The sequence below is a fragment of the Anopheles marshallii genome, chromosome 3 (genome assembly GCF_943734725.1).
Source record: "Anopheles marshallii chromosome 3, idAnoMarsDA_429_01, whole genome shotgun sequence".
NCBI classification, from domain to species: domain Eukaryota; kingdom Metazoa; phylum Arthropoda; class Insecta; order Diptera; family Culicidae; genus Anopheles; species Anopheles marshallii.
The window spans coordinates 12,486,020-12,512,976 of NC_071327.1; the positions used below are offsets into that span (position 1 = coordinate 12,486,020).

Consider the following 26,957-nt stretch of genomic DNA (forward strand, 5'->3'; position numbering starts at 1 on the left):
TAAAGCGACAATTGCCGACACCCGGTTCCTTCATAAAATCATCACAGTACTGACAGTATCGCTTCAAACCACGGTCACGGGCGAGATAAGATAAAAGGGGTCCACGGTTTTGCGCTTGCGTATTTATTGATCGACGTGAGAAGCAAGTTTTGCGCCCAACACCGATTACACACTACCACATGCGCGGTGCGTGCGTAATGTTGGAATCTCCTTCCTCCCTTACGTCACAGGTGGTTGGAATCGAAGTGAAACACCGATTCGGCTTGTGAATTGCGACCAACCATCAACCAAGCTGTGGACAAGCTGGGAAGCGTTTGGTGCGAAACGCATCGGCGACCGTTAAATCAAATCGGAAACGCTTGAAACGAATCCAATTGGTTAGCGACATGCGTGTAGGTGCACCGTTTGGATATTTTGAAAGATGCAAATGTAAAGACATACAGCTGTAATACACCAAGATCGCCAAGCAATATATCTCTTGCTACTCCATTGTAGATTCAAGCTGTTTAGCAGTTATGTTACACAGTTTCATTTTAATATATAAATCCCGATTTACAATACACCACTAGAGTAAGTGTTCCAACAGTGGGGTAATTTGATAAGCATACAAATATTTTGAACTATATTTGAAGTGTTTTAAACGAGCAACTTTCGTTATTTCAACTAAATATGAGAGAAAATACGTTTCTATCTTAAAAATCAACGATATCCACCATTGAACAAATGCTTTGAGCAAATGCTATAAAATTTTCAAGCAAATGCTACCACTACTGGAAAATGCCTGTTTTTGGTTCCTATATTGCCACTAAGGCTAAAATCAACCAAAAAAAAAATATACAAGGAATTACAAGCAAAGGCAGCGTATTTGCAAAAATCAATTATTATTTAGCATATTAGTAAAGATTTCATATGATTTGATTAATTTTCCCGCCATTTATAGCCTTAGGAAACAGATGATTTTTTTTAAGAAAGAAATTTAACTCAATCTACCACAGAATGATGCCAATTGCGTTTTGACGGATCGTTCATGGAGATCATGGAATATTTCGTAACTCTTCGTTAGTTTGCTGCTATGGTTACTATGATTTTTTTTTTCATCTGTTTAGAATGTCTCCTCGGGAAAACCCGAATTAGAGCAAATAGCTTTGGACAGAGACCATTTAGCCTAGCTACAGTACCTATAATCCTTCACTAATACCTACCGATTGTCCACCCACGACACGACTCGAGATTTGTAGGTATATAGATATTTAAACATGTTTATACTTTTATTATCTAATAGGCACATTAAGTACATGGTTGTTTTGCGTAAGATACACTCCTAAAGAGCGTATAAATGTATATGAACTTTTAGAGTTAAAATGGATAAATAATGAGACAAGAATGTGTGTTGGATGTCTCCTAATTGTCACAATCAGCGTTACTTGTAAGTACTAATCTCGGAATCCTAGCTCGTTCCGCTCTTCCGCCGTGTAATCCTGCAGCGGGGCAATTTTACGCACACGTCCATACTGTAACCACAATATACGATCGCAGCCCCTCACTGTGTTCAGATGATGGGCAATCATCAGAACGGTACGATCATGGAACCGTGCGTGCAGCACCTTCAGTATGAGATCTTCCGTGTTTTCATCGAGCGCTGAGGTAGCTTCGTCCAGTATGATGATCGGTTTCTTACGCAACAAACCCCGCACCAGGCACAGCAGTTGACGCTGGCCAACGGAAAGTTCCTGCAGTGTCGCACCTAGGTTGACATTTCCCAGCTCACACTCGCGCAGACTGGTGTTTAACTGGTCGGTCGTATGTGTCTTCCATGGATCTATGAAGTTCTGCACCAGCCCGGAAAACAGGCTTGTACTTTGGGGGACGAGTGTCAGTTCACCGCGCAACTTCTTCAGCGATATGTCCTTCAACCCTACGTCAGCGATGAGAATGGTTCCGGATGTGTGCTGCGGGTAAAATCGAAACAATGTCCCAATGAAGCTCGATTTCCCAGATCCAGTACGACCTACGATACCCAACTTTTCTCCAGCCGCAATCGTAAGCGTAACGTTGTGGAGCACTGTCGATCCATCGGAGTGCGTTAGCGAGACGTCACGATACTCAATTGGCCCTCGGACGGGTAGTTTTTCCTCTTGCGTGATCGGATAATCGCCACCTGTCTCATCATTCGTTTCGCGTGGCAAATTCAAATACTGTGTGACGCGCTCGAATGATATGATGTTCTCCTCCAGTGCGCCTGACGCCAACAGCAGACCGTTGAGGGAAGGAATCAAACGCAGCACGTAGCTGACGATAATGCCAACGAAAGCCAACCCAACCATCGACTGATTGCTGACGGTAAGCAGTGCCACAAAGTAGATGACCATCGCACCGATAAACTCAAGCCGAATGCCTATCCAACGGCTTGCGGAATTGTTGTGGTAAATGTAGTTCTGATGCGTATCGATCCGTTCCAGAAACTGTCGATGGAATCGTTCCTCCGCATCGTACGCCTTGATCGTATCGATGCCCTGCAGCGTTTCATTGTACTGCAGTATGATCGGTGATCGCGAGCTTGCCTCAAACCGCTTCAACGTTCGTGCCACCTGCAGATGGTAGCTTAATAAACGCCTCAGACCGAAAACTAACACGACGGCAGCCGCAAATGCCGCGACAAACAACATAACCTTGCTGTACAGCTTCCAGACAAACAGTACCAACGTTCCAAGCACACTAAACGAGGCGCTCAGCACCGAGCGCAGGTTCGTGATGATCTTGGCATCGACTATGTGAAGATCGTTCGCAAAGCGGTTCACAATCACGCCGGAATCGTTACGATCGAAAAACTCCATCGGTTGACGCAGAATAGTAGAAAGCATGCGGGAATGGACGAATTTTGACAGCTGTAAACCTCCCCATTGAAGCAGCACTGTCTTGAGGTACACCGACAATATCCAGACACACATGACCCAGAAGCTCTGGAGCAAATCTCCGTTCGTCTCCTTGGCACTAGAGGCCCATCCTGCCAGCAGAGTGGTGATAAAGATATCCATCAAGATGGTTACTCCTTCCAGCGCCACTACCACGAAGCAGTACAGTGGTTTGAGTATGCGTAGAAAGTTTACGTACAGTTCCAGTGACACACTACCTCGGGTATTTTCGTTGGGCTTTGTTTCCGATTTCCTGGAACGCTTTGTATTGCGCTTGGGATTTGCTGCCTTTGCTGCCACTGGTTGCTGCTCACATTCGACTTCATTTTCTTCTGCAAGCTGATGAACAATTTGTTCACTTATTTCGGCTGGTGTCAGTACCTTATCGATGGTACCTTCGGACATCACCAGCACTGTGTCGGCTACGGCAAGATGGTCGGGATCGTGCGATATAAACACACAGGAACAGTCCGCCAGCAAACCATTCGCGCGATGAAACACATTATCAAACACCTTGCGCGACACGTTCGGATCGAGTGAGCGGAGTGCATCGTCGAAAAGGTAAATGTCCGCACGTCGATAGACGGCTCGGGCTAGCGAAACTCTTCGCGCCTGTCCACCAGACAGTGAGTGGCCACCCTCACATACGACACGCTCGTCATAGTTGGGGAATGTCTTAAGATCATCTTCCAGACAGCAGGCACGTATCACCTGCTCGTAACGCGACTGCTCGTACTCCTGCCCGAACAGAATATTACTCCGGATGGTGCCACTGTGGATCCATGGTGTTTGCGGGCAGTACGACACCCGATTCCACGTGATGGTGGCTGTTCCCGCTGTTCTCCGCACCGTCCCGATCATCGCCCGCAAGAGTGTCGTCTTGCCGGCACCATGAGTACCGCTTACACCGGTAAAAGTGCCCGCCCGCACCTTCATGGTGATGTCGCGTAGGATCACTCTGTTCGCGATCGAAAACTGTGCCCGATCGAACTTTAGTATCTCGGCCTTTGCCGAGTATTGCGTGATCGAGTCTTCCAGCTGATCGACGAACGTATGCACCACGTCTTGCATTTTCTCGAGGCTTCCCCGGTACGTTCCATTTTTTACCGTGCTCTTTTGCATCGTTACCGTCGGTTCGTCCGTTCGACCATCGCACACTATCGCATTGATACCGTCGAGCTTCTCGTTGACGATCTTCCAGTTCGTCATTAGGTTCGGTATCACCGACATGGGATAGCGCGTTATGTTAAACAGTGCGATCGCTACAAACATCGACTGTACGGTCAGCAACGATCCGCTACCCGTGAGATACATGAACAGAAACGTGACGCAAGCAACGACCGTCGGTGTGACGATGCTGAGCATGTGTTTCAACGCATCGTACCATACGAAGGTACGCATATGGCGCATCTCTTCCGTCCGATGCACCCCGATCTGCTGTTCGAAAAACTCTTCCAACAGGTCGGACTTGATCTGTTGCATCTGCTCGATCGAACTGGTTGTTAGCCGCACACGGTGATCCTTGCAGCGCCTAATGTTTTCCTCCTGCCGGGAGATCTTTTGCGCCAGCAGTCTGGTGATGGAGATCACGACTATCATTATAACCAGACCTACGGCACCGCTTGATGCCCCTATAACCCACAACCAAAGCGCAACGAATGTCACGACAATGATCAGCGGCCCGGACCACATCATGTGTATGTCCTGCACGAACGGCACAAAAGCAGCCGTGTCGGTCGTTAACGTAGCGCTCGATGTGTTTTTGGTGGAAGCTTGAGCAAGAATGCTTCGATAGATGGCACCCATCAGGATGGACTTGATGCGCAGCCCTATGTCTTGGGTGGCGTGCTGATACTGCGTGTTGAGCAGGGCAATCATAATCGACGCATCGAACAGTGCCGTCACAATCCACTTCTGGTACGTTCGAGATTGGTTTTCTTCAAGTAGAACCCTAAAAAACAAAACAAAAACGAAGGCACATGTTAGTCGACCCATCGACACCAAGCACACACTGCGGTGCGTCATCGAGCAGCATTAATAGCAGAATACCGATTGTTTATTTCAACGGTCGGTCTAGTGTTTGTTTTCGCGGACAGGCCAGTAATCTTCTGCCCTATATCCCGAGCAATAGCTCATTCATAAAAACAAACTCCCTCACAAGGGTCTTCTTCCGATAGTCAAGTGCCGGATACAGCTACTTACCGTAAGAGGTACGGGCAGAGGAAGTAAAACACGATCAATGCAAACCGATTCAACCCGGTTAGTAGGATGTCACGCCAGAACGGGGCAAGCAGCCGACGGATGGTAAATCGATGGTTTTCCCCTTTCGCCGGTCCACTACCGTCGTCCACCGCCGTGTAGCCACGGTGCGCGTTAGCTTTTTCGTACCGGTCCAACAGTGACTCGCAGCGGCGGTCGTCCGGCAGTATGCCAAACAGCTTGCCCTCGTGAAACGTTTCACTGCCCCGATGCGCTTCCCGGTAGGTCTCATCCAGCCAGGAAAAGAATAAGCTTCGCAGTAGATTCGGCTCGCGCGGTTTGGTGGCACTGGTGCTGGTGTAAAGTGCATCGTTACGCAGCGCTCTAACACCGCACAGGCACAGCCAAAACACGGCAAGCGTAAGATGCGTCACATCGTACGCATCCGCCCGATCGAACGCGACGTCGATCGAGAGGGCAAGCAACCGTAGTGTCCAAAAGGTAAACAAATAAACGTGATCCACATTACGGCGGGTGGAATAAATCTGCAGGCAGAGCACGGCTACCTGAAGGAAGATGGGAAAGGTGTACGGGGCATGTTAATGCGTTTCTCAGTTGGGAAGCTGTTGAGCGACGCTCTTATCTTGCACGCTGTGTCAAACCGCTCAACGACCTAGACCCGTGATAAGACCATCCAAAACCCTGATATCATTTATCACGCTGGCAAAGGGTGGTACAATGTATTGCGGAAGGTCTCTCCGGCATATTGATCTACTTACCATAGAGGTAGCCTCCAAACCATCTCTCAATCCCGCCACAGAGTCGTCGACCAAGCGGTAAGCCGCCAGAATGACGGCGAGCAGTGTAACGAGCACTAACAACACCGACAGCATGCTGTAAGCGGATCGTCTGGACGTTCCATCCGACACATTCTGCTTTACGTACGCCAGCTCAGCCAGGAAAAAGAAACAGAGCAGAAGATACTGCAGCCCGTACACCACCAAATGGTCCACCTGTTGGGACGGAGATCGATCCTGTTAGGCGGTGAGCTGAGTTTGCAACCGCATCCCACTTCGCTCACCAGATGTGACGTGATTAGTTCTACCATTGCGACGACACTTTCTCTCCCTTCGATTCATTCAGCTAAAGGTACACACCGGCGGTAAATAATCTCGCTATATCACCCGATATAGCCCGACCCGGGACTGCGGACTGTGGGTGTTTTATACTCGATGGTTGCGGATAGACTGAACTCGCCAAGTGCCATTGCCGTATGCAAGGTACGTTGAGCTCACAGCAGTCTCCCACACGGGGTATCGCGAGAGCGGATGATACAATAAAAACAAACGCCCAACGAGAGTGTCCGAGTGAACCGACGCAAAGACATCACACAAGCTATTTTCGTAATGAATTTTCCACCCTTCGGACGGTCGGTTTTTGTTGTGAATGAATTGCAGTGTGAGCCACCGGTTGCACCACGCTTGCAAAACAACGCTGCACCACCGCTTGGTTTCAGCGCCAATGAAACAAAACACGCACGTTCAAATAAATCAGATATTTATTACAATTCACTTCACCGTTCCACTGTCCACAGAGCATGGAGTTTGTGACCAAGCGCTTTCCGTTTTGTCTATCTATGCGTACCTTGCTGGCAAGGTTTAACCAATTCCCTTCCGTACTAAACATCAACCTTCGTTACCGCCGCATCTTTTGTCGAAACAAACCAACAAACGTCACTGTTAACAAATCCATCTACATCTGGCTGGTTAAATCGGCTAACGTTCTTCATATATCTACAATTCTTCCCACTTAAACCGTGCGCGAATCCTGCTTTTAAGGGTTTTAGATGTTTATTTTGTTTTGATTAAACGAATCCCGTCTGTTACTGTTACTTTCCCAATTTTTTTCCTTTTCGTCTATTGTTTTCTTTTAATAAGTTATAGTTTTTTCTTGTTTTTTGGTTTTGTTTCGTTTTCTACTATATTTTTTTTCGTGTTTACGTTTCTTGCTGTTCTTCTACACTTAGATGACGGGTTTCTTTGTTTTCTCCAAACCATTACTCCTGTTTACTACGTATAGTTTTTTTAATACTTGCCTTAAGTTTATACCTACCGAACTTGTTACCTTTCGAATGCAGCTAATTTATGGTTTACTGTGTGTGTGTTTTTTTTTTCTTCTTCGGTTTGTTCCATTATCTCATACGGTTTGATCGACATTTTCTTGGTTGTCTAATTTCGGTTTTCAATTCATTTTTATGTTTCGTTATGTCTAGCCGTCTTTGAAAGCGAGTTGACGCGCACATTATCATTAGTTGTTCCATTTCTTTTCTGTTCTATTTTCTTTTTTTGTTTTATTATGTGATACATATATCGTGTTACATGTTATTATAAGGCCTCCTTTTTACTTCTTGTGTTAAGTTTTCTCTTTAAGTAATGTTGTTATCGAGTTTCTTTTACTAGTTCCTTGTTGTTTGTTTTCCTTTTCTTTTACAGAAAACACTTCTTCACGAACGATTTTTCACACTTTTTCACCCACTATTCTTCCCTTTCTGGTAATATTCTATCTGTTTAACTCACCGTACGGTTATCCGGATTATAGTTGATGTCTGTCTTAATGTGCTAAAATGTATCGAGAAGTTTAAGGTGTACGGGTTTTTGACATGTTTAGTTCGCCTTGTTTTGCGTACACCATTTCTAGACGACTACCGGTTAAAAGAGAATGCATAAATGTGCACATGTGAGTCCAAGTGGTCCAGGTGGTTGGACAGCCAACGTATGCCCTCCCCGCCCGCCTGTGTTCCTGTACGATTTCCAATAGCGAATAACAAATGATAGTTTAACAGCTACAGTTGACCGCCGCTTAGCACGCATGCGAGCACTTCCTCAAGAGACCTGGTCCCTTATTGTATGTTATCGTTATACACACCTATTCCTTAAAGCTACCACAGAATCCGTCGGTCGAAACAGTTCCTCGTGCGATCGTGACCAGGATCTTCGCTTCGTCGCCCAAAGGAATTAAGTTCGCTCGGTTTATGAATCCTTCCCTTACGGAGCGGAGATCTTGACAGGATCGACACCATTGCAGATTGGAGTCATTTGTCCGCAACCCGTTACAACTCCGCTTTAGGCCCTACAAAGTATCCCTCGTGGGGATTAACACAAACAGATGGAATTTCTGACAACCATACGTCCAATGATCTATAACTGTGTCTCATCAGAATAGTTAGGAGAATGTAGTTTCACATTCAACTAAACCCTACCTCACATCGCTTGCACACCTCGTTTAGAATTGATGCTTTTGACTAGTTTACACACTCTCGACCTAGAGTTACGTTCAACCATTCCGTTCCGTTCCTACCCCCGATTGAATGCAACTTGATGTTCAGCTATATTTACATACAAATAGTGTAGCCGATAGCGTTTCGATGCATCGCCATCTCCTATAACCAACCCTGGGAGTGTAAATGGCCCCTTAGCGGCGTTACACCCGGTATCTTCGGTACCGAGCGCAGCGTGGACGATGCTGACGATGGTCCACCACCCGTCCCAGTTCCAACGCCGGCGGCGGATGGTTCGCAGCCACCTGCCGTACCGCCATCACTGCTATCACGATGCTCCTGCAGACGTAGCAATGGTTCGTTGGAGCTGTTCCTACCGCGTATGATCTTTTGGTGCTTGTGCACTGCAAGGGTGGTCTGCGGTTGGGCTGAGGCCGGTTGCTGGTCAACGCTTTCCTCCGTGGTGGAGGGTGTTAACGGTGCCGCACCTTCGAGCTGATGCTCGATCGAGTGCTGTTGGCTTTGCGTTGCTTCGTGACGGGCCGGTCGAACGGTAACGGTTGCTTCCGGTTCATCACTGGCCCCACGCGTCGGTACACTGGAAGCACGTTTCAGTACCTGGTTGATAGAGACGTGAATGAAATGTAAGCATTAAATAAGCAGTAAGCTCAAAGATGTACGAGCTGGTGCTGATAGAATGTATGAGTCACACCGTCATATGCAGAAATATGCATCACTAATGGTCAGTATGACATTCTTTAGACCAGTGGTCGGCAAAGTGGTTTCCTTCCTGATTATTCTATGTGACCCGTGATTATTTTTTTATATATCGAATCCGAGGTCTTAAACTTATATTTATTTTCTAATATGGGTAATATCAAATTTCTAAGCTTGTTTAATATAAATTGATTTAACATTTATAAAGCATTTTTGGTATTACATTTAAAAATTGTTGGCAAATTAATTGACATTTTAAAATACTTTAAAAAGCACCATTACATAACTCGGCCCTTCAAAAAATATAAAAGACGGCAATGAAAATAATTGTTATACATCAAATTTTTGTACAAATTTTTTCGACACTATTGCTAGATAGCTTGTCGACCCCTGCTCTAGACGATATTTTTTATCAACGTTATAAGAGCAAAAAAAAAAAAAGATAAGCTAATCCGGTACCACTTTTTAGATCTAGAATCAACAGTGATGTCTGTCCAGTTGGCAACAAGCGAGACTTCACATGGAATAGAATAGTTTGGACCGCCAGGGTGGATCTTATCCAACTTAAGCCTAATGTCTTCTCATTTCAAGGCCATCGAGTATACCCCTACCCAAGGTAAGGCCTCAAAGTGTTCAACGGCTCCAGTAAGGGAAACCGCTTCCAAGTTTCTAACGATCGCCTGGATGATCGACACAACGTAGAGGTTTTGCTATAAATATGCCTATTTCTAATTATTTTAACGTGCCTTAAAACGTTTGAGCTTAACGCAACTAATTTAACAAAAATCGTTTGCTTCTTGTGCATGCGGAACGGCACGTCTATTAACTGTAAGCGATCCACGAACGGCGCGTAACACTAGCGCTTACCTTACTGCTTGAATTACCCGTCGTGCTGACGGTATTCGTCACCAACGGCAGCTCGCTCGGTGGTTCCAGCACCGGGCTGGAGTTGCGGCTGTTCGAGAACTTTTTCCGCTTGCGCTTCAGTGCTGCCAGCGCACCGAAATGCAGATGATAGTGATGCGCATGCTCCTTCGTTTCGCGCCCATTCTTCCCGTTCGCGGTCGTACCGTGCTGCGGCGTACGATCGCTGCCACCATGCTGCCGGCGGTCTTGATGCCGGTCCCGGTTCCGATGGTGGTTTTTGTGCGGATCGGGACACTGTTCCACGTCGGGCCGATCGAGACTGGGGTTCGAATCGGACGGTGACTCCGTGATGGCTTCGTCCGAGGCCGGGCTGTTACTATGGCTGGCCGATTCACCCCTGCCCGGGCCGTGATTGCACACCGAGTCTTCGGACCGTGAGCGACCGATGAACTTGGACACGCTGCCGTGTTTAGCTGCTTCGATGAGAGTGCCTGCAAAAGGAAACCATCAATAAAGGGTCTCACCATGCTTTGGGTATTTTGTGCGAGACGAATGCTTCCCCTTACCCCAGCGCTTCTTGTGTGATCCGGGACGACTCTTGGAGTTGAATTTCGGTGCTAACTTGGCTAGCTTGTGGATCGGGTTATTGTTCTCGCCGAAGGAACTCTGTGATTGGGACGAATATTGATGCATCGGGTTCACCTGGTGCAGTGCCTTCTTGGGGGTTAATCCCGGCCCAAACACACCCGCAAACAGCTCATGCGGTGAATGGTCCGGTAGTTGGGAGATGAACTCCGACACCGGCGTCAGATGCTGTCCCGCTTCCGGTGCCGGCGGTGGCGCTATATTGAAGCCCTTCATCAATCGCCGCTCCTTCTGGCGATTCTTCTTCCCACCGACACCACTGCCCTGCCCGGTGGCGATGGCCGTGTTCATGCCGCTGTTCTTCAGTATCTCCACCAGCTCGCACCGGAACGCCGATATGTCCTGCTTGATCTCGTTCACATCGTCCTCGGTGACGCCCTGCGATTCGGCCTTCCGCTGCTCGACCGTCACGTACCGGCGCACCAGATTGCGCATGATGCTCTGGTAGCGGAAGTCCCGCTCGCTCGCCTGCTTTACCTTCCGCTGAAACGAATTGCAATCGAAACCACCAGAGCAAATAGCCGCAAAAAGAGAGGGAGGAAGGCATACACACACAAACACGCACACGAAAGCGTACAACAGTCATCCCAATGCCCACGGAAAAAAGAGTGAGAGAGTGATAGCACACGTCACACACACACACACGCACATAGAGAGCATTAAAAAAGGGAAATGGGAAAAGAAGGGAAAAAGAAATTGTAAAACCACACATTAACAAAACGTGGAAGTGAATGGAAGTGTGCGCCATCTAGCGGTGGGAAGGGTTTTTCGTGAACAAGCCAATCGGTGTCCGTATGGTTTCTTTGTTGTTGTTGTGGGGTGCCTGTTTGCATGGTGCATTGAACATTGTACAACCATCGGGAATGTGTTGCCAGCGCCAGAGTTCTCAAGTGTTTTTTTTCTCAGTGTTCCAGCAGTTGCTCAGCTGCAGCGAACAAGACTTACTCGAATCGTTTTCATGTGTTCCTTCTTTACCGCCTTGGAGTGGCCGCAGAACTTTCGCTTCACCCACTGGAAGATGTAGAACAGCGACTTCGGTGTTGGGATGATGTTGAACGGTGGTGGACATGTGCCGCCCTCCTCAAAGTAGCTGATCCACAGCTTCGAACGGGCAAACTTCCACTCGACATCAGCACGTTCCTGCGTAACAAAATAGAAGGAGCGTTAGCACTGCGAGCCCTCAGTCCCTTTCAACACGCTTTCTATCTTACCGATATTAATTGATATGAGTGATTCATCATGGCGATCAGAAGATTCAGCAGCACTACAATATTGATCACCGAGTACGTCCCGAACATCAGCATGCCCCAAAAACGGGTAAAGATTTTGATCCCATCCAGCTCAAAGTTCTCCAGATCCACCAGTCCAAAGACGGCCCAGAACAGTGTCTGTATCGTTTCGAAGAGACTGACGGAAAGCAATAGGAGCGAGATTAGTAAACGCACCCACAGTCCTGCCATCACCTCCATCGACATACTTAGCAAACCGTCGCCATACGATGCAAGCGTTCGGGTCCGTCGAGGTGATATTGGGTCCGGAAAAATTGGACACATCTGGACATCGTTTTTTCTCCAGATCCGCATAATACCTGCAATAAACACGCAACAAATTTAGCATCGGTAGAGTGAGTAACGAGATTACGGGAGTAGCCCCGTAGACAACCCCTTACCAAAGAAGCTGATTGAGACCGCTGCTGAACGCGAATAGTACCAACACGTACAGGAAGAAGAACTTCATGATGTCCATCACCATGCGCGAGAGCGATACCTGCAGCGGTCCAAGGTGTGGATTGACCGAAAAGATGTACACCAGCTTGAGCGAACTGAAGATGTTGGCCGCAGAGAAAAGACCCTCGGATATAAGCATCGGGTCCCAGGTGTCCCACTTTTCGCGCGGTAAGTCCGCCGCGTACTTGTTGTACGTCATCTCCTTCTGGACCTGCAATTCCGGCGAATAGCGTGATGTGTGAGTCTTTGAGCAATTTCAGCTACTATCAGTTTCCGCCGAGTTCCCAACTTGGATCGTTTACTGAAGAGCATAATGAGGACAAACTTGACGGGGAAAACAACCGAGCGATCATTATTTCCACACGTTGTTAACGAAGGAAACTTTCCCTGGCGGGAAAATGAGTTCCACGGTGATGAACCGTGAAAAAACGAGTGACACAGCAAACACTTCACCGTAGTAAGTTGCCGATCAGTTCGGTTGAAGCACTTTGGGCAAATATTCTGGACGAAAATCCAATTAACTTTTCCGGACAAATATCAACGAAGGAGGGGGAAGCGAGTGGCATTTCGCCGACGCCGTATGGTAAATGGTGCAAAAGTTTACGGAGGAACCGGTTACCTAATTACCAGTGTTACCATTTTGCCAACTTACCTCGAAGTAGGAAACGACTCGAAGTGCCACCGTTGCCACGTACAGTGAGTTGGTCACAAAGTCTATCACATTCCACATATCGTTCACGTACTCCTGCAAGCCCACGTCCCACAGCTGCTTCACCTCGCTCCAGATAAGTCCTGAAAGGCACAACGCGAAAACGCGAAAGGTGAATCTATTTGCACCGGAAACCGTCAGGCGGCAACGTCCGATAAAAACTCGACTGGCCAATCGATCCACCCAGCGTTTTTGAGCAATTGGAAATGCGAATTGCGCGATGGGGGGAGGTGAAAGTTTTAATTAGATTTTTCATTTTTAATTCCCACTCACCGCTAACCCAGGCCAATATGAGCCACTCGATCAGGGTTGGGCTTGCACCGCGCTTGGTAGGCACTTCGTCATGCTCCTGGCTCACCTCCGCACCCCACACGCCACCCATCACCGTTTCGATGCGCTGCGATGCCAGCATCAGTAGAACTAGTCCGGTATTGGAAAGAAAGACAAAGCGAAAGATTAAACCCTTCTGCTTACCTTACGCGGCTTACCGAAACCGAACGCAAACAAGCCCCAGTCGAGTCACTTACATAAAAACGTGAAATACGACGCACTGTGGCAGATGAACTTGATGAACGGTTTACGCATCGTTTGGCCGAGCGACGAGTGCGGTGCGATGATGTACGAGAAGGAAAACAGGGGAAACATGATGCCTGCATGGAGAGAGGAGAGAAAAGAAAAACGCCACCAGATTAAAGAAACCAAAAAATGATGCACGAAAGGGAAAAGGTGTGTGGGTGCCGGTGTTCGAACGGATGGAACCAGGATGGGATGATTTCCTATTAATTATTGGCTGCACAACGCCGTCCATTACCGTTCCCTGCCCGGTGGCATTTAATGAGTGGCGCCGGTTGATTTGATTTCATTTCCTTTTCGACGTCGGTGTGGCCCATAAGGTGGATGGGAATGTGTGTTGTTCCTAATGAGTCAATTACTTTATTATGCCCCGTACAGGCGTACATCCCGCAAACAGTGGTTTCACGGGGAGATTTCATTTCTTCCAAGAAAGATGAAAGCAATTTGCTTCAATTGTTCGTTCGCATCCTCGACCAAACATTTCATGCCCGGCACGGATGGAACGGGTGCCACTCCTGTACCGATGTTCCCGTCGTAGCATCGAATCGTAACTTACCTATTCGCACAATTTCCAGCGCTTGCAGGGCCATGTTTTTCCTCCGGAAGCCCGGCAACCCTTCGTACCAGATGCTGGCCAGCAGCTGCTGCACGTTCGGATGTGAAACGAACTGGAAAACCGGGGCAGGAAATAGACACAGAGCGTTAGGGAGTTTCGTTCTGTCGCAAGTGGTTTCATATTTCGGCGCGGCAATGTTTTGTATTTTTGGGGGTCATGTTTAGAATTGGTAGTCCCAAAAGAGGTGGATTCGTTAGTGTGTGTGTATGTTTCTGCGTTTGCTGAAATCAATTTAAAACAATTGATAGTGGGTTGTTTGAAAAGTCATATAAATGTTCCTGAATTTTAATTTCCAACAAGCAAACCAACCGCTTCTAAATAAGCAGGCACCATGTTCTAAAGAACACAATGGAATGTGAGAGCATTTTATGACTAGAGCAACAAAGAAAAAAATGACAACTCCTGAAAAAACGTTTCATTTTTCCTACTTGCATACAGATTAGCCACTTCACGTGGATGCATTCTCGGACGGGTGGAATGTTGGAGTATGCGAGTGAGGTTTTAAGATTTACGAAGGATTTACGTAAATCGCTGTCGAGCCATGGTACCGTGGGACGTCGCGCGGGGCCAACGATAGAGCAACATTGTACTACACATACGGACGACACACCAAACATAAACCCCTCCCCCCCCTCCCCCCGAAAAAGAATGATAAAAACAGAGCGGGGTCACGAGTTTGGTATTTAAGGTTCACGTTCTTGGTAAAGTTTGACATGTTGGCATGTTGCGCGCAGCTGTACAAATTGTCCATCGCAGGCAGCAATGATTTCACTTGAAAGAAGTCCGTGTAGGTGGAGTTGCCAATGTTTGCCATAACGTCTTGACGGTAGCCGTCGAATATTGTAACAGAAAATACACCATTTTTCACTGAACCAAAGGTGTGAATCACCTTGTTTAATGAAAAATGACTGTCGATCATTTTAATTATGGTTTCACGAGGTTTTAATTAATTAATCTGTTGATCACAGTTTACTATGATTGTAATCTGTATATTTATGTTGTGTTTCAACTACCTGGCTACAGGGTGTCCCAGAAAAAAAATTAAAATCGGTTCACTAATTTGCTAATAAGTGTTTGTCTGTTTGTATAAGTGCAAGACGTTCCTCTCAAGCTGTGACACATTGCTTACAATTGGAAATATGCGAAGAAATCAACTGAAATAAAACTCGTTTTTTACTGGCTTATTACAGACACTGTTAAATAATCATTTGTGTATCATTTAAAACAAGCTGGACAATTGAGCTTGAAAAAATAAAACTTAATTAAAAGCTTTTACGATGCTTCGTACATATAAAATATAAATTAATCCAACAAATTTGTACAATCAATATTCTTTTTCATGAATGGATGTTAGGAGGAAAAAATAAAATTTGAAATTTTCAGCTGAATATTTCAAATTATCAATGTTCAGACAATGTTCATCGTATGCAAAATCATTGCATCATCAAATGAAAGTCTCGAAATTATTCATAGCAGATCTCATTAACACATCACACCCAACCACGAAAAGGAACTACATTATTGAAAACGATTACAATAACAATAAACATGTGGTCTGCTTTCCAGCTGCAACTGCAAAACCGAATGTAATGAATGTGAATGAATGTCGAATGTAAACCCAACCATTGTCTGCTCCACTGTCGTTCAGAAATAATACCATTCGCCATCAGGGCCACTGTGCCAACCATCCCTCACAACAGCAACTAACGAGCGCACCCGAAGTTAGCTTCCAATTAGCGACTGTCAAACCGCAAGCAAAACGACGCCCACCACTCCACACTCCAACTGCATGCTAATTAGCGGTTATGAATATTTAAATACGCTAAAGAGATTTCCGAGTCACTTGGGGCGCTCGTAAAACTGGGTGGAAATGGATTGTTCGCTCTGGGTGGAAAATTGGTCCCTTCTCGCTTACCTTCTTTTGGCGTAGCTTTACGGCAAGCTTTAATCGGTTTAGGTGCATCCGATCGCCATGTTCAAAGGCCGGTCCGGTGGGGTCATGGTTGAGCAGTACCTCCAGCTCGTGCGAAGATCTCGTGTGATCGAGCAGTGCCGTTGCAAAGTCCTGACACTGTCGTCGAAGTTCCTGGTACTCATTCTAAGGCAAAAGGGGACGACACATAATAATAATGGTTAAACAGTCGTGACGGAAGACTTGCCGCGCGCTTGCCGTACCTTGAACTCGTGCTCCAGGAAGCTTAACCTTCGTAACTCCCAGCTCAGCTCGAAGGCGGTCAGTATCGGATCTTTCGAGGACAGCGCTACAAGGGACGGACTCGCCAGCGCACGGTACGCGTTTATGCGCGATCGAGAGTGGCGCAACGAGTCCTCCTGTCGGGAAGTAACACAATCATCACAACCACATCTGTGAAAAGGGAGGGACACATTCGTTTGAGCCTAGGCATTGATAAAGATTGCAGCGTTAGTCGCGCCGTACCGTACGTCATGCGGCATAGGCAGTGTGGCACCGCGGTCAAGCAGAATTTTTATTATTTCATAATTATCACGATGGGCAGCCAGTATTAGGGGCGTTATGTCCGGCGTGAAGGTGGCCGTATCCGGTGGCAGGGCTTCCCAACTCTGTGAAAACAAACAAAAACAGCCAAGGCCATGGTTCAATCAGCTACAAAGCCACACATCGATCGTAATGGGAATCGCTCGTCCAACTACTAACATGAGGATCACCATTCTTGTGACAGCTGTCCTCGTGGTCTAGCAGCACCTCCACCGCCTCGACGAACTCCTCCGAGATGGCGTGCAACAGAGCGTCCTTCGTGTCCACCCGATGATTGATGAGCAGCTCCACCATCTCGAGATTTTCGTTATCGATGGCCATCAGCAGGGCGGACCGGCCCAACGGATCGACACAGTTGATGTTGATGTGTGATTCCGCTTCCGCTTTCTCCAGTATTCTGGAACGATACGTAACGCAGGGTTATGTTTACACGGTTGGCGTCCCCGTCGTGTTGCCCCCCAGGGAAGATTGCGGCACCGACAAGATTGATCTGCTGATTCAGAGCATTGCGGTTTGTTGCCGCCGGCTTCGCTTGCCTTCTCCCACTTACCTTCTCGTGGTAGCGACATCACCCCGCTCGACTGCAAGCAAATACTTTTTCTCCTCCAGCGATAGGGCGGCAATTTCCTGATGGGGTCGGACCACATTTTCCTCCTCCATCATGCCGTGTATGCTGTGTCTCTGTGTCCGTCGGAAGAAACAGGGTACAATGCAATACAAACGTGGGTTAATTCGCGTATTCGGTTAGTGTTAATTGATGCTATACTGATGGGCTACTCGTCTACTGTCTCCGGACAAAAGAGAATTACACGCGTCACGTGGTACAGCACTGCATACTTGCGCAACATTACCGCCACAAGCTACAACAGACAAACCCACCGTTGACTGGCACTTTGAGGCTTACGGAAACAAACGAACAGACGACGATACAATCTAACGAAAAGTTCCACACACAAACAAAAAAACTGACACAGCACAGCACTCGCCAAAAGGGTCATAAAAAGATGTCCTTTTGGAGGGTTTTTTTTTTCGGACAACAAAAACAACAACTTCCTTTCATTTCATCACCGCTGTCATCGGCACCGTTGGCGAGGCAGTAGGCGCAGCAAAAAAAAAAAACACCGGCTCAGTTCTAAAACGAGAAAACAAATCCCCCTCGCAACACTCCGACAAAGCGGTGGACACAGCTGTGTCGATTGGCGTTCAAGTGCAATCGTTTAAATGGCCATAAAACCGGTAGGTGGAATGAATGTTTCTTGCACATTTTTGTCCCTTCTGACGCACAAGACGCATTCGGCGCGAAATTTCTTACTGTTCGTTGCTTTACGATGCTTTTGAAGGGTTTTGCCGTCGGTATTATGACGCATTTATGTATTTTAATGGATGTTTTTTTTTCGTTTACACAACTTTGTCCCAAATTTCATTAGTGTTTTACAGGCCCTCGCTTTTACGCCGCGTCATTCCGTTTACTGTCACTTTAGTTTTTGGGGTGTGTTTTGAATAGTCACTTTTCGCAAATGACTAGCGTGGTAACCGAAAATCCAATAAACTGTGTGTAAAATGGCTGAAAAACAGGCAGAAGGGAATCAATATTAGATCATTTATCAACAAACATCGAAAAATGCTGTAGATTGAAGGACACACAGCTACTCTCAGGTAATTATCTGATAAAGATGGATCTAAAACCTTCCGCATCATACATCATCCTCACTGGACGTAAAATTGCGCACTCCTTCCCGAAGAAGGATAAAAAGATGCTTATCTCAAACGAAAACACATTGTAATACCCTATCGGAGAATCATAACACGACCTAACCCCGAAACGTTCGTCACTCGTCCGATAAGCCGCAATTGAGATAAATCGTCCGTCTTCAACGATGCATTCTTGAGCTGAGTTATGTGTGAGTGTGTGTGTAGGTGTGTAAATGTCTGTGGACATTCTGCGCTGCAAAGATTTCTCCACCCGAATGCCGGATCCCTGGCATGGCCATCTTCATTAGTGATTCTCCGGTTCCCGGGTGCTTGCGTGGGAAAGCACGTTCGCTCGGTGCTGGATTCTCACCGTCAGGCAATGATGTTTGCAGTGATCCAACTATAATGATGTGTACCGTACCCGGGCTGCACCATGGCAGCGCCACGAACAACGGTATGGTATGGAGTATTTTTTTCTATTTCAAACCTGTGCGCCTTAAACCCTTGCTCGGGAACAGGAACAGCTGGGGTCTTCCGTTGTGCGCTGCACGGAAACCGCCGCAAAAGCCGTCATTGTGTCTCGGTGGATGCACGGTGCATTGTCATCCGATGCTGTTCGGATTACGGTATCTTACAAAACGATGTGTTCCAGCAACCGGAGACGGAGAGTTTGAGGTGTCAGCTCAGCTCGTAAGACTCAGGGACATGGGGACCCAACCCACCGTGACCCACCTGAATGCATTATAAATGAAGGGATGGTGACAGTTTCTGCTCTACATCACGCGCGGATTTGTCGACGAGCTTTGCGCGCAAAACTTTCCCGCACTCGGCAAGCAGTAAACGATCACGGGCTAGAAATTTGACTTCCAGCAGGAAAGGTTAACCTGTCCCTTATTCTACTAACTTCATCAAAAACATTGACGCGAAAAGATCCACATCATTGCTGTCCCCATGTGCTTCGATGACTCGTGCTGTTGTTGTTTACAACACACACAGCCTTTTAACCTTTTTGTCCCCACCCATCATGTCTCAAGGCGCTTCGGTTTGCAGTGTGCATATTCTCCATCAACGCGACAACCGCCCGGTCCACGGATGGTAAGACTTACCTTAACTCGTTTATCTGCAAATTTCTCGGCCGAGGGCGTCATGTACGGTGGGAGCGGGATGTCTACCTTCGTGTCCCTACGATCGTTGGACACCATCGTTGTTGCCGCTCCACCCGAGCCCCCGCTCGGTCCCCCACCGCCCATGGCTGCCGTCAGGTCCGTCGTGGAGTCACCATCGCCGGCTGCCGGTCCGCTGGCCCGTTGGGTCGCTGCCCGCTGGGTCATGGATTCCGGGGTCGACGTACGTCGAGCAGCCGATTTTTCATTCTTGATGAACAGTTTACTCTTTAGCGTTGTACTTTCCATCGAGTCGTTTTGCCCCACATTTTCTTCACCACTTTCTGCAATCGTGAGGGGAATTGTGTGTGTGTGTGTGTGTGTTTATGCAATTAGTAGGACGAATAAGGTTTGGCATGTAACACACAGATAGCGTACATATTGAACTGGCTAGGTTCTAATTTGAAGACAACAGGATTAAACAGCTAATTAGAATGATTTTAATCGAAAATGCAACGAATAAAAAAGGTAATGAAATGGGTTTTTTGGTAGAAGAAAAGTACAATCATTCCGCTCAACCAACTAGAGACAGGAAACCGAGATGGACAGCACGAGCAAGATCGAAGAGAATAGGAGAAAATACAAGAACGGTAACAGTCACTAAATACAGCAGGAAACAAGTGGAAATGGAACGTCAATTCGAAGGGAAAGAAGAGAAGAAAATAGTCTTACCAAGCTATTATTGTCATGCGGATTGTCTACTTTGAGGCGCTAATTCGCTTGGTGAAAGTGGAACTCGAAGTGGAAATTTATGTTTAAGGTGTTATATTTACTACTGTTAGATTGTTTGTTTTTTTAATCAAAAGAATTGTTGCATTACTAAAATTTAGAACATAACATAATACAATACATACACGAAATACAACTACAAGTAAGATACAGCCTACTAAGACAACAAGCCTAGCGTTAGCCTACTGTAAGACGCTACACTGCATCAGGAAGCGTGCTTCAAGAAAAGTTATTTCCCAATTATCGGCTCATGCGATCGTACACCGATCCGTTCGTGTTTCTTGCGGAAACTATGCCATTGCATTTGAGGCGAAAGTTTTTTTTTCGCAACTAGTTCGGGCATCGGGAGAACACACAACGAGAAAATGATCTTCTTAAATCGTGAACAATGTACGGCACGCCGAGTCGGAACTAGTTTGCACAAAGTCTTAAAAGATTTATCGATACCGGGGAAAACTTTAATGTCATTTTTAATTGGATTATACCGCTCGATAGTTAGCCGCTTGTGTGAAGGATGATCGGCTTTATCTGATGTTCAGCAGCATTACGGCCGGTTGAAAAGGATAAAAGCCATGAGAGTAGGAGTAGCACAGTGATGTAGGATAGGCAGATAAGGCATTGTTCGTGGAGGATTATCTGGCATGGTACATTTTTTTTTATTCGTTCCAGTGGTTAGCAACCTCTTGGTTGGTTTTTAATTACTTGAACTCATTGATATATTAGTTAACATTATTTAAAAAGTCACTAATACATTTTTTATTCAAATGATTACAAAATTGATAAAATGCAATCTAATTTAATTTAATACCCTTTTTTATTCTTCTTCTTTTTCTTCTTCTTCTTCTTCTTAGCATAACGATCTACTAGGTCATGTCTGGCAATCCTGGTGTACGGGGGATTGGTTCTGGATGGAATTTTGGATCAACACACCACTGGGCCGCTCTATCTAATAATCAATCATTTCTATCAATAATTCATAATAAACTAATTTTAGGTTTTAGCATAAATTTACAATTATATTTATCTCATTAATGATGATATAATTGTTTCATTTAATTTTTTTCTTTGTTTATCAGACTGCACATGGAAAAATGTTAAAAAAAATTTCATTGATTGAAAGCCCCTGATGTTGTTGGTATGTTGTGTTTAATAAGCTTCTCTACCGTACTTAACAATCTATAACAATAAATTAATGAGCTACATCCATCCTGTTTGCTATCATAGAAGCCAATGATCCGATATCACAACAGAACAGTTGGTTTTTTCTTAACTTCGCACACAATAAACAACCAAACGTTATGTTCCTCTCATGTTAACGCACCACAAGCAGCGTATAAAAAAAACCGCCAGTTTCATTTATCAATCTCAAAATAACATGCCACACGGCACAACGTGCTTAGACGTATCAATCAGCCGTTCTCGCAGGAAGGAAAACCAAATCCGTTCCGAATTAAACATTAATCATGCAAATCGATCGACCGAAACCACGGTCGCGGTAACGGAGGGTTGTCCAATTACCCCAAAATAGCCCCGTCCAGCTTCCTTCCTTCCGGTTGGCGAAGCAAAGCCAGCACGCACGATGATCATGATTGCCAATTTATGTTTCCAATCGGTTTATCGACCCACGGTGACCGACCCCCCGCCCGTGCAGGGTGATGGTGCGCTTGATGCGCTCCTAAATGGGGAAAAGCGACCGGGGTTCGCAGTGCTCATCCGACCCGGCTGACATCTGTGATACATTTATTGAATGCATCTGTGCATTCCAGATTACTCGCTCTCCCACAATGCTCGCGTGGTTCGCGTGGATCGCAGTCTATTGTGGAAAACCTCATCACCGCAACTCGAGCTCGGTGTCGTTTCGCTACGTGTAATCCGATTTGTCTCCATCCTATTCCTTCCCCTCAGCTGATGGAAGTATCGGGCTCGGAAAAAGCTTTTCCTATGACTTTTTTTTTTGTGGGTTGTTTTCCACGGGCAAAAAAAAAATGCGCAAAACTACTTCCGCTACCAGGAATGTGCATCAATTTACCATCACACAATCGATGCTCACCCTCGCGATTCGATTGCGATTGATTGGCAGTGGTTACATTTATGCTGACATTACACACGATATTACATCGCGCTACATCTTACGCTTTCCTTTGTCGTGCGGTGAAGCTGATTTTCACTCGCTAACGATCGCTTTAACGAAGCATAAATCTATAAAGTTGACGCGACGTGGAAACACAGAGCCGCGCTACCCAGTATTAAGAAAGGCACGTTCGCAACCGTACAAAACGTTTGCTTTCTACCGTTCTACCGATATTTTTGTGCACAAATTCATGTCCCTTCTTCTATCGCTTCCGTTGCACCTTTTAGAAATGTTGTACGATTTGGAACGTGACAAATCTGTATCTACGAGCGTATACTACTTGAAACAAAAATTCAATTGCATCGATCCCTACACACTATCAACATGCAATCGACATCCGTTCCGGGTTTCGGAAGGGAAGGAAACTAAAAATAATGATGGAGAAACCGAAATTCCGAAACCAGCAACAAGTTAACTCAGTAGTCTAAACACGTGTTAGAAGGGTGTTAATCGTTCCACTGAATGGGGCCATCTATTTTGAGCTTGCGTGTGTCTATGAATTGCTAACAATACATAATATCGTGCATGGGTGCAGTAATAGGGTAAGTATTTGTGGATTTGTTGGACGACTTTGGAATATTTGATTAAGGAAATAGGTGTATAATGTTAAGGGGAGATATACAGTGTGACACAAAAAAATGGTTAGTTTTTGGGACTTTTTCATATGTAAAACGAAGAGCAATTAATTTTTAAATAAAATTTAACAACAAGAACGAATAGTGAATAGTTGAAAGAGTTTTAAGTCAAAATTTCACAAATTAAACCTTTACCATCACGGAGGTTGATAATAACAATCCAAATGGTGTCATTTCATCATAAATTTATTCAATTTGTAATTATTTTTTGTGCATTTTCTATAAACATTGGAAGCATTAATAATAAATGCAGTTTTTTACAGAGTATTTTTTTGTATAAACTTAATACGTTGGATTGTAAATGGATAATTGGTTTTTAACCAAGTATTTCTGAAATCTAGTATATCCCCCCTTAAATGTGATGATGGGTTTAAAAAAATTTAACCACTTTTTATTTAAATTACGTTTAAGAGATTAATCTTACAATGGTATAAAATTAGTACCAACATAGAAATAAAACAAGTTTACATTCACAAAGCTAATATTACATTTCTTTACGATTGTTGAACATAAACACTAACGCAGATAGAAGAACAATCAAACTGGCTAAAAGACACAATGAAGGAACAGCAAACGTTAACAAACAAGACAAATGCAAAACACTGGGGATGCTGGTAAAAAAATTCGTTTCAAGTACCATTTATAATTTAATCCAACATCATTCTCGCATCCTTGACAAAATCACGAGGGGGGGTCGCACGGAAACCAAAGGAGGAAACACAGAGGATACAATAAATCGAGCTCTGAAATCCTTTATTGCAATTGCATCTTCAAACGAATGAAAAATCAACAATGCACGAAATGGAACGAGAGAAAGAGAAAACAAAAAAAAAACGAGCAGGCGAAGAAGGATGCGAAATGAAGAAGTAACGAGCTGCACGGTCACGGTTGATCACTCTGGCTTGCTCTTGTCTCGCTTACTGGCTCGTCCCTTTGAGCTGCTCAAGAGAAAGAGAGATAGAGAGAGAGAGAGACAGATATACGCGAGATCAGCAGATGGATAATTTCGGTGTGGGGATTTTGGCGTTGGAGGTCTGAGCTGGATGCAGAACTCCTGCAGCAGCCGGCTGACGAGAATGGTGGTGAATTAAGGATGATGGAATGATATTCTGCACGTCAAAATAGATCGCTGGTACGCTTTATTCGTTTGACGATGAGTGATGGGAGCATTGGAAGCAGCGTTTGCGTTTTTTTCCTGCATGTAATCGTTCGAGGAACTGGTTTTATTCCGCTTCGTGCATGGAAGAGCGTGAGTGGAGATGCTGTTTTTTTTAATAACCTTCTTTTCATTTTGTGGATACTGTTGGCAGTTACACTTAATTCCATTCCGTGTGTTTTTAATGCTTTTATGTTGAAATGCTCTACAATGGGAACACTGATCCGTAAACGCATCAACTGTCAAACACGCTGTAAAACGTAGCAAAACGGAAAAAACCAAGTAACCTTTTTTTATCTTTCAATCATAATCAAGCTTCAAAGCAGACTCCTTTGGGAGAACGCAGCCAAGCAATCGAAGTCACGTGATAATATTTCATATTTTCACCAACCACCATGCGCCTCCATCCGATAACGAAATTACGCCATTACGCCATTCCGCCAACAAATCATCTTACAGCAACAACACAAATAGCAAGGTGTTAAAGAAAATTATTGACCAAAGATGGGAATTATCGATCGTGCTGCTGTTCTGTAGCAATACGTACGGTAGATAGATTTCAAATTTATGACCCCTCATCTTTGGCGTGCCGAATGCCTTTCCAGCGCACGGCAACTAAAATGGTGTCTGTGTGTGTATGTGATACACGTATTCGCCATGATTGACAGTGTACGAGTTTGGCGAACAACTTTTCAACGCGTCGAAGTTAACGGACGTTATTCTTTTCTTCTCGCTGTTTGACAGGAACTCTTGACACCACGTGGGCACGTGGGCAGAAAGGGCATGATCTGAATAAAATATTTCCAAATCGATTCACTTGCCCTTCTTGCCGCCTTGAAAATCGTTTCCAGCTGTAATTTTTCACATCTGTTTCTCGCAAATAAGGATTGATTGCATATCTACTTCATAGTGCTCAGAAAGGGAATCCTCACAAGGCGCTTAAAGCACAAAACGATCAGTTTAGCAGTACTGCAAATTATTAACCCTGCCTGGTTCTGTCATAGACAAACAGTTCGTTTTGCAATTAGTATCCCCATTGATACTGGGGTCACTTCTCTCGGAAAACATAGCTTCATTGACTCACAACACACACACATACACTCGCACTGCAAGTACGTGCGTGTTCACAGTAAAACATTCTCCATGCACGCACCATAAATCCATTTTTCAACCGGTTCCGCCCGGCTGACACTGGTAGTAAATCAATTTCTCAGCTGTCACCTACAGCCAATCAAACATTTACAATCGTACAGTTGATTTTATGTCTATCGGCACAATCAAACGTCTTTCGACTGTGGGAAACGCAGTACATGCGAGTACATCTCTACGTACGTCTGCTAGTGCAATAAACACCATTTTCAATCAATCTAAACCCCCGAAAGCTATCTCTCCGTTAAACCGTTTTACGGTCGAATCACCTCCACACGGTGGGCGACCCTGCCATCCTAAACCAGCTTAAACCACTACTGGGTAGCAGAACGACAAATAACAACCACACTTGAAAGTAAAAGTGTATACATACGGTCGTGTTGCGAGTGGATATTGCAACCGTTCTCACAAGGATGGAGTAACAGCGTGGAGTGGTGGTGGTGATGTAGGCAAACCGGGCCAACAAACAACCTCTCATGATTCGATTACACTGCGCTCCTTGATATGCGCCACCCTTATATCACCCGTCCACAGCACCAAAGCCAACGTGGCTCCAAAGGACGCAAACAAAAGTGCTTGCGAAAGACCCACCAAGAAAGATGCGCCCTGTCTGCTTGAACGATAAATTCGTCCTCGGACGGTGGATATCAAATTCCAATTTGATGCTTTGCTTCTTTGTCTCCCAGCTGAATTCGTGTTGGACGGCTTTCATTTATGCCAAATTGTCTCGCACCGGGATGCGGCACGTACCCAGCTGACAAAACTAGTTAGGGCAAATTGATTAAAATATTATCCGTGTGTTTTTGCCATGCGAATTGCATACTTTCAGGGGGCGACGAATTTCATGCTACGTCCACTCGTGCCACCAGAAAGAGTTCAATTTACGCGAAGTAATAATTGCAATAATTGCAAACTGTCTTCGTCACCTTGTTAGTGTCGCTCTAAACAGTGCTGTCCACTGGGGAGTCAAACACCGAAACAGATAACTTCTGTCCACTGTCATCGAGAAGACAGCGGGCGCCACAGGAGCAAACATTCGCGTCTTTCATCACGATTCGCTTTTGGATTGCTTTCGGCTCCGTTGCCAAGACAACGTCCTGCTTGTCGTAGCAGGCTTCTGCTGAAGGAGATTGCACAAGTTATGTTTCTTTTTGGTTCCTTATTTCTACGAGAAACAAATAGTCGCCGTTGCGTGCGGTCACGATGACTTCCCGAGTGCCCGGTTGCACGCAATCATTACCTCTTGCCCACTGCTCAATTTCAAGTCAATCGAAACGGAAACGATAATGGAAAATAAATAACCAGCGTCATTCTTCGCGGCGTTCCTGATCGTGGAGCAGTGTCTGGGTGTGTGTTCTCTTCCAGGAGTTCCGTACACTTGTACGCGCGCAGCTGACTCAGTAGCTCCGGGTGAAGATTTATCCCGGGTAGGGCTTTTGTTACTCACTACTGTCCTCTTTTTGATTGGCTGTTTATTGCATGCTTTCCTTTGGCGATACGATGCACGTTGTAAAAGTCTGGCGGGAATAGCAATAGATGCCACGC

General features: G+C 45.6%; 2 protein-coding genes across 2 annotated transcripts; both read right to left on the reverse strand.

The window, feature by feature from the left end:
- Positions 1–1,433: 1,433 nt before the first annotated feature.
- Positions 1,434–6,219, reverse strand: LOC128714047 (uncharacterized). Its single transcript, XM_053808923.1, has 4 exons — positions 6,193–6,219; positions 5,891–6,124; positions 5,115–5,677; positions 1,434–4,863 (listed from the first exon to the last, which is right to left on the reverse strand). The coding sequence occupies exons 1-4, from the start codon at positions 6,217–6,219 to the stop codon at positions 1,434–1,436; spliced, it is 4,254 nt and encodes a 1,417-aa protein (XP_053664898.1).
- Positions 6,220–8,550: 2,331 nt separating this feature from the next.
- LOC128711492 (transient receptor potential-gamma protein) lies at positions 8,551–17,435 on the reverse strand. Its single transcript, XM_053806370.1, has 16 exons — positions 17,308–17,435; positions 16,917–17,154; positions 16,680–16,822; positions 16,418–16,607; positions 16,158–16,340; positions 14,183–14,294; positions 13,581–13,703; positions 13,327–13,473; positions 12,997–13,136; positions 12,287–12,555; positions 12,095–12,205; positions 11,829–12,024; positions 11,563–11,757; positions 10,539–11,100; positions 9,973–10,463; positions 8,551–9,006 (listed from the first exon to the last, which is right to left on the reverse strand). The coding sequence occupies exons 1-16, from the start codon at positions 17,418–17,420 to the stop codon at positions 8,551–8,553; spliced, it is 3,669 nt and encodes a 1,222-aa protein (XP_053662345.1). The 5' UTR covers positions 17,421–17,435.
- Between the last annotated feature and the right edge of the window lie 9,522 nt (positions 17,436–26,957).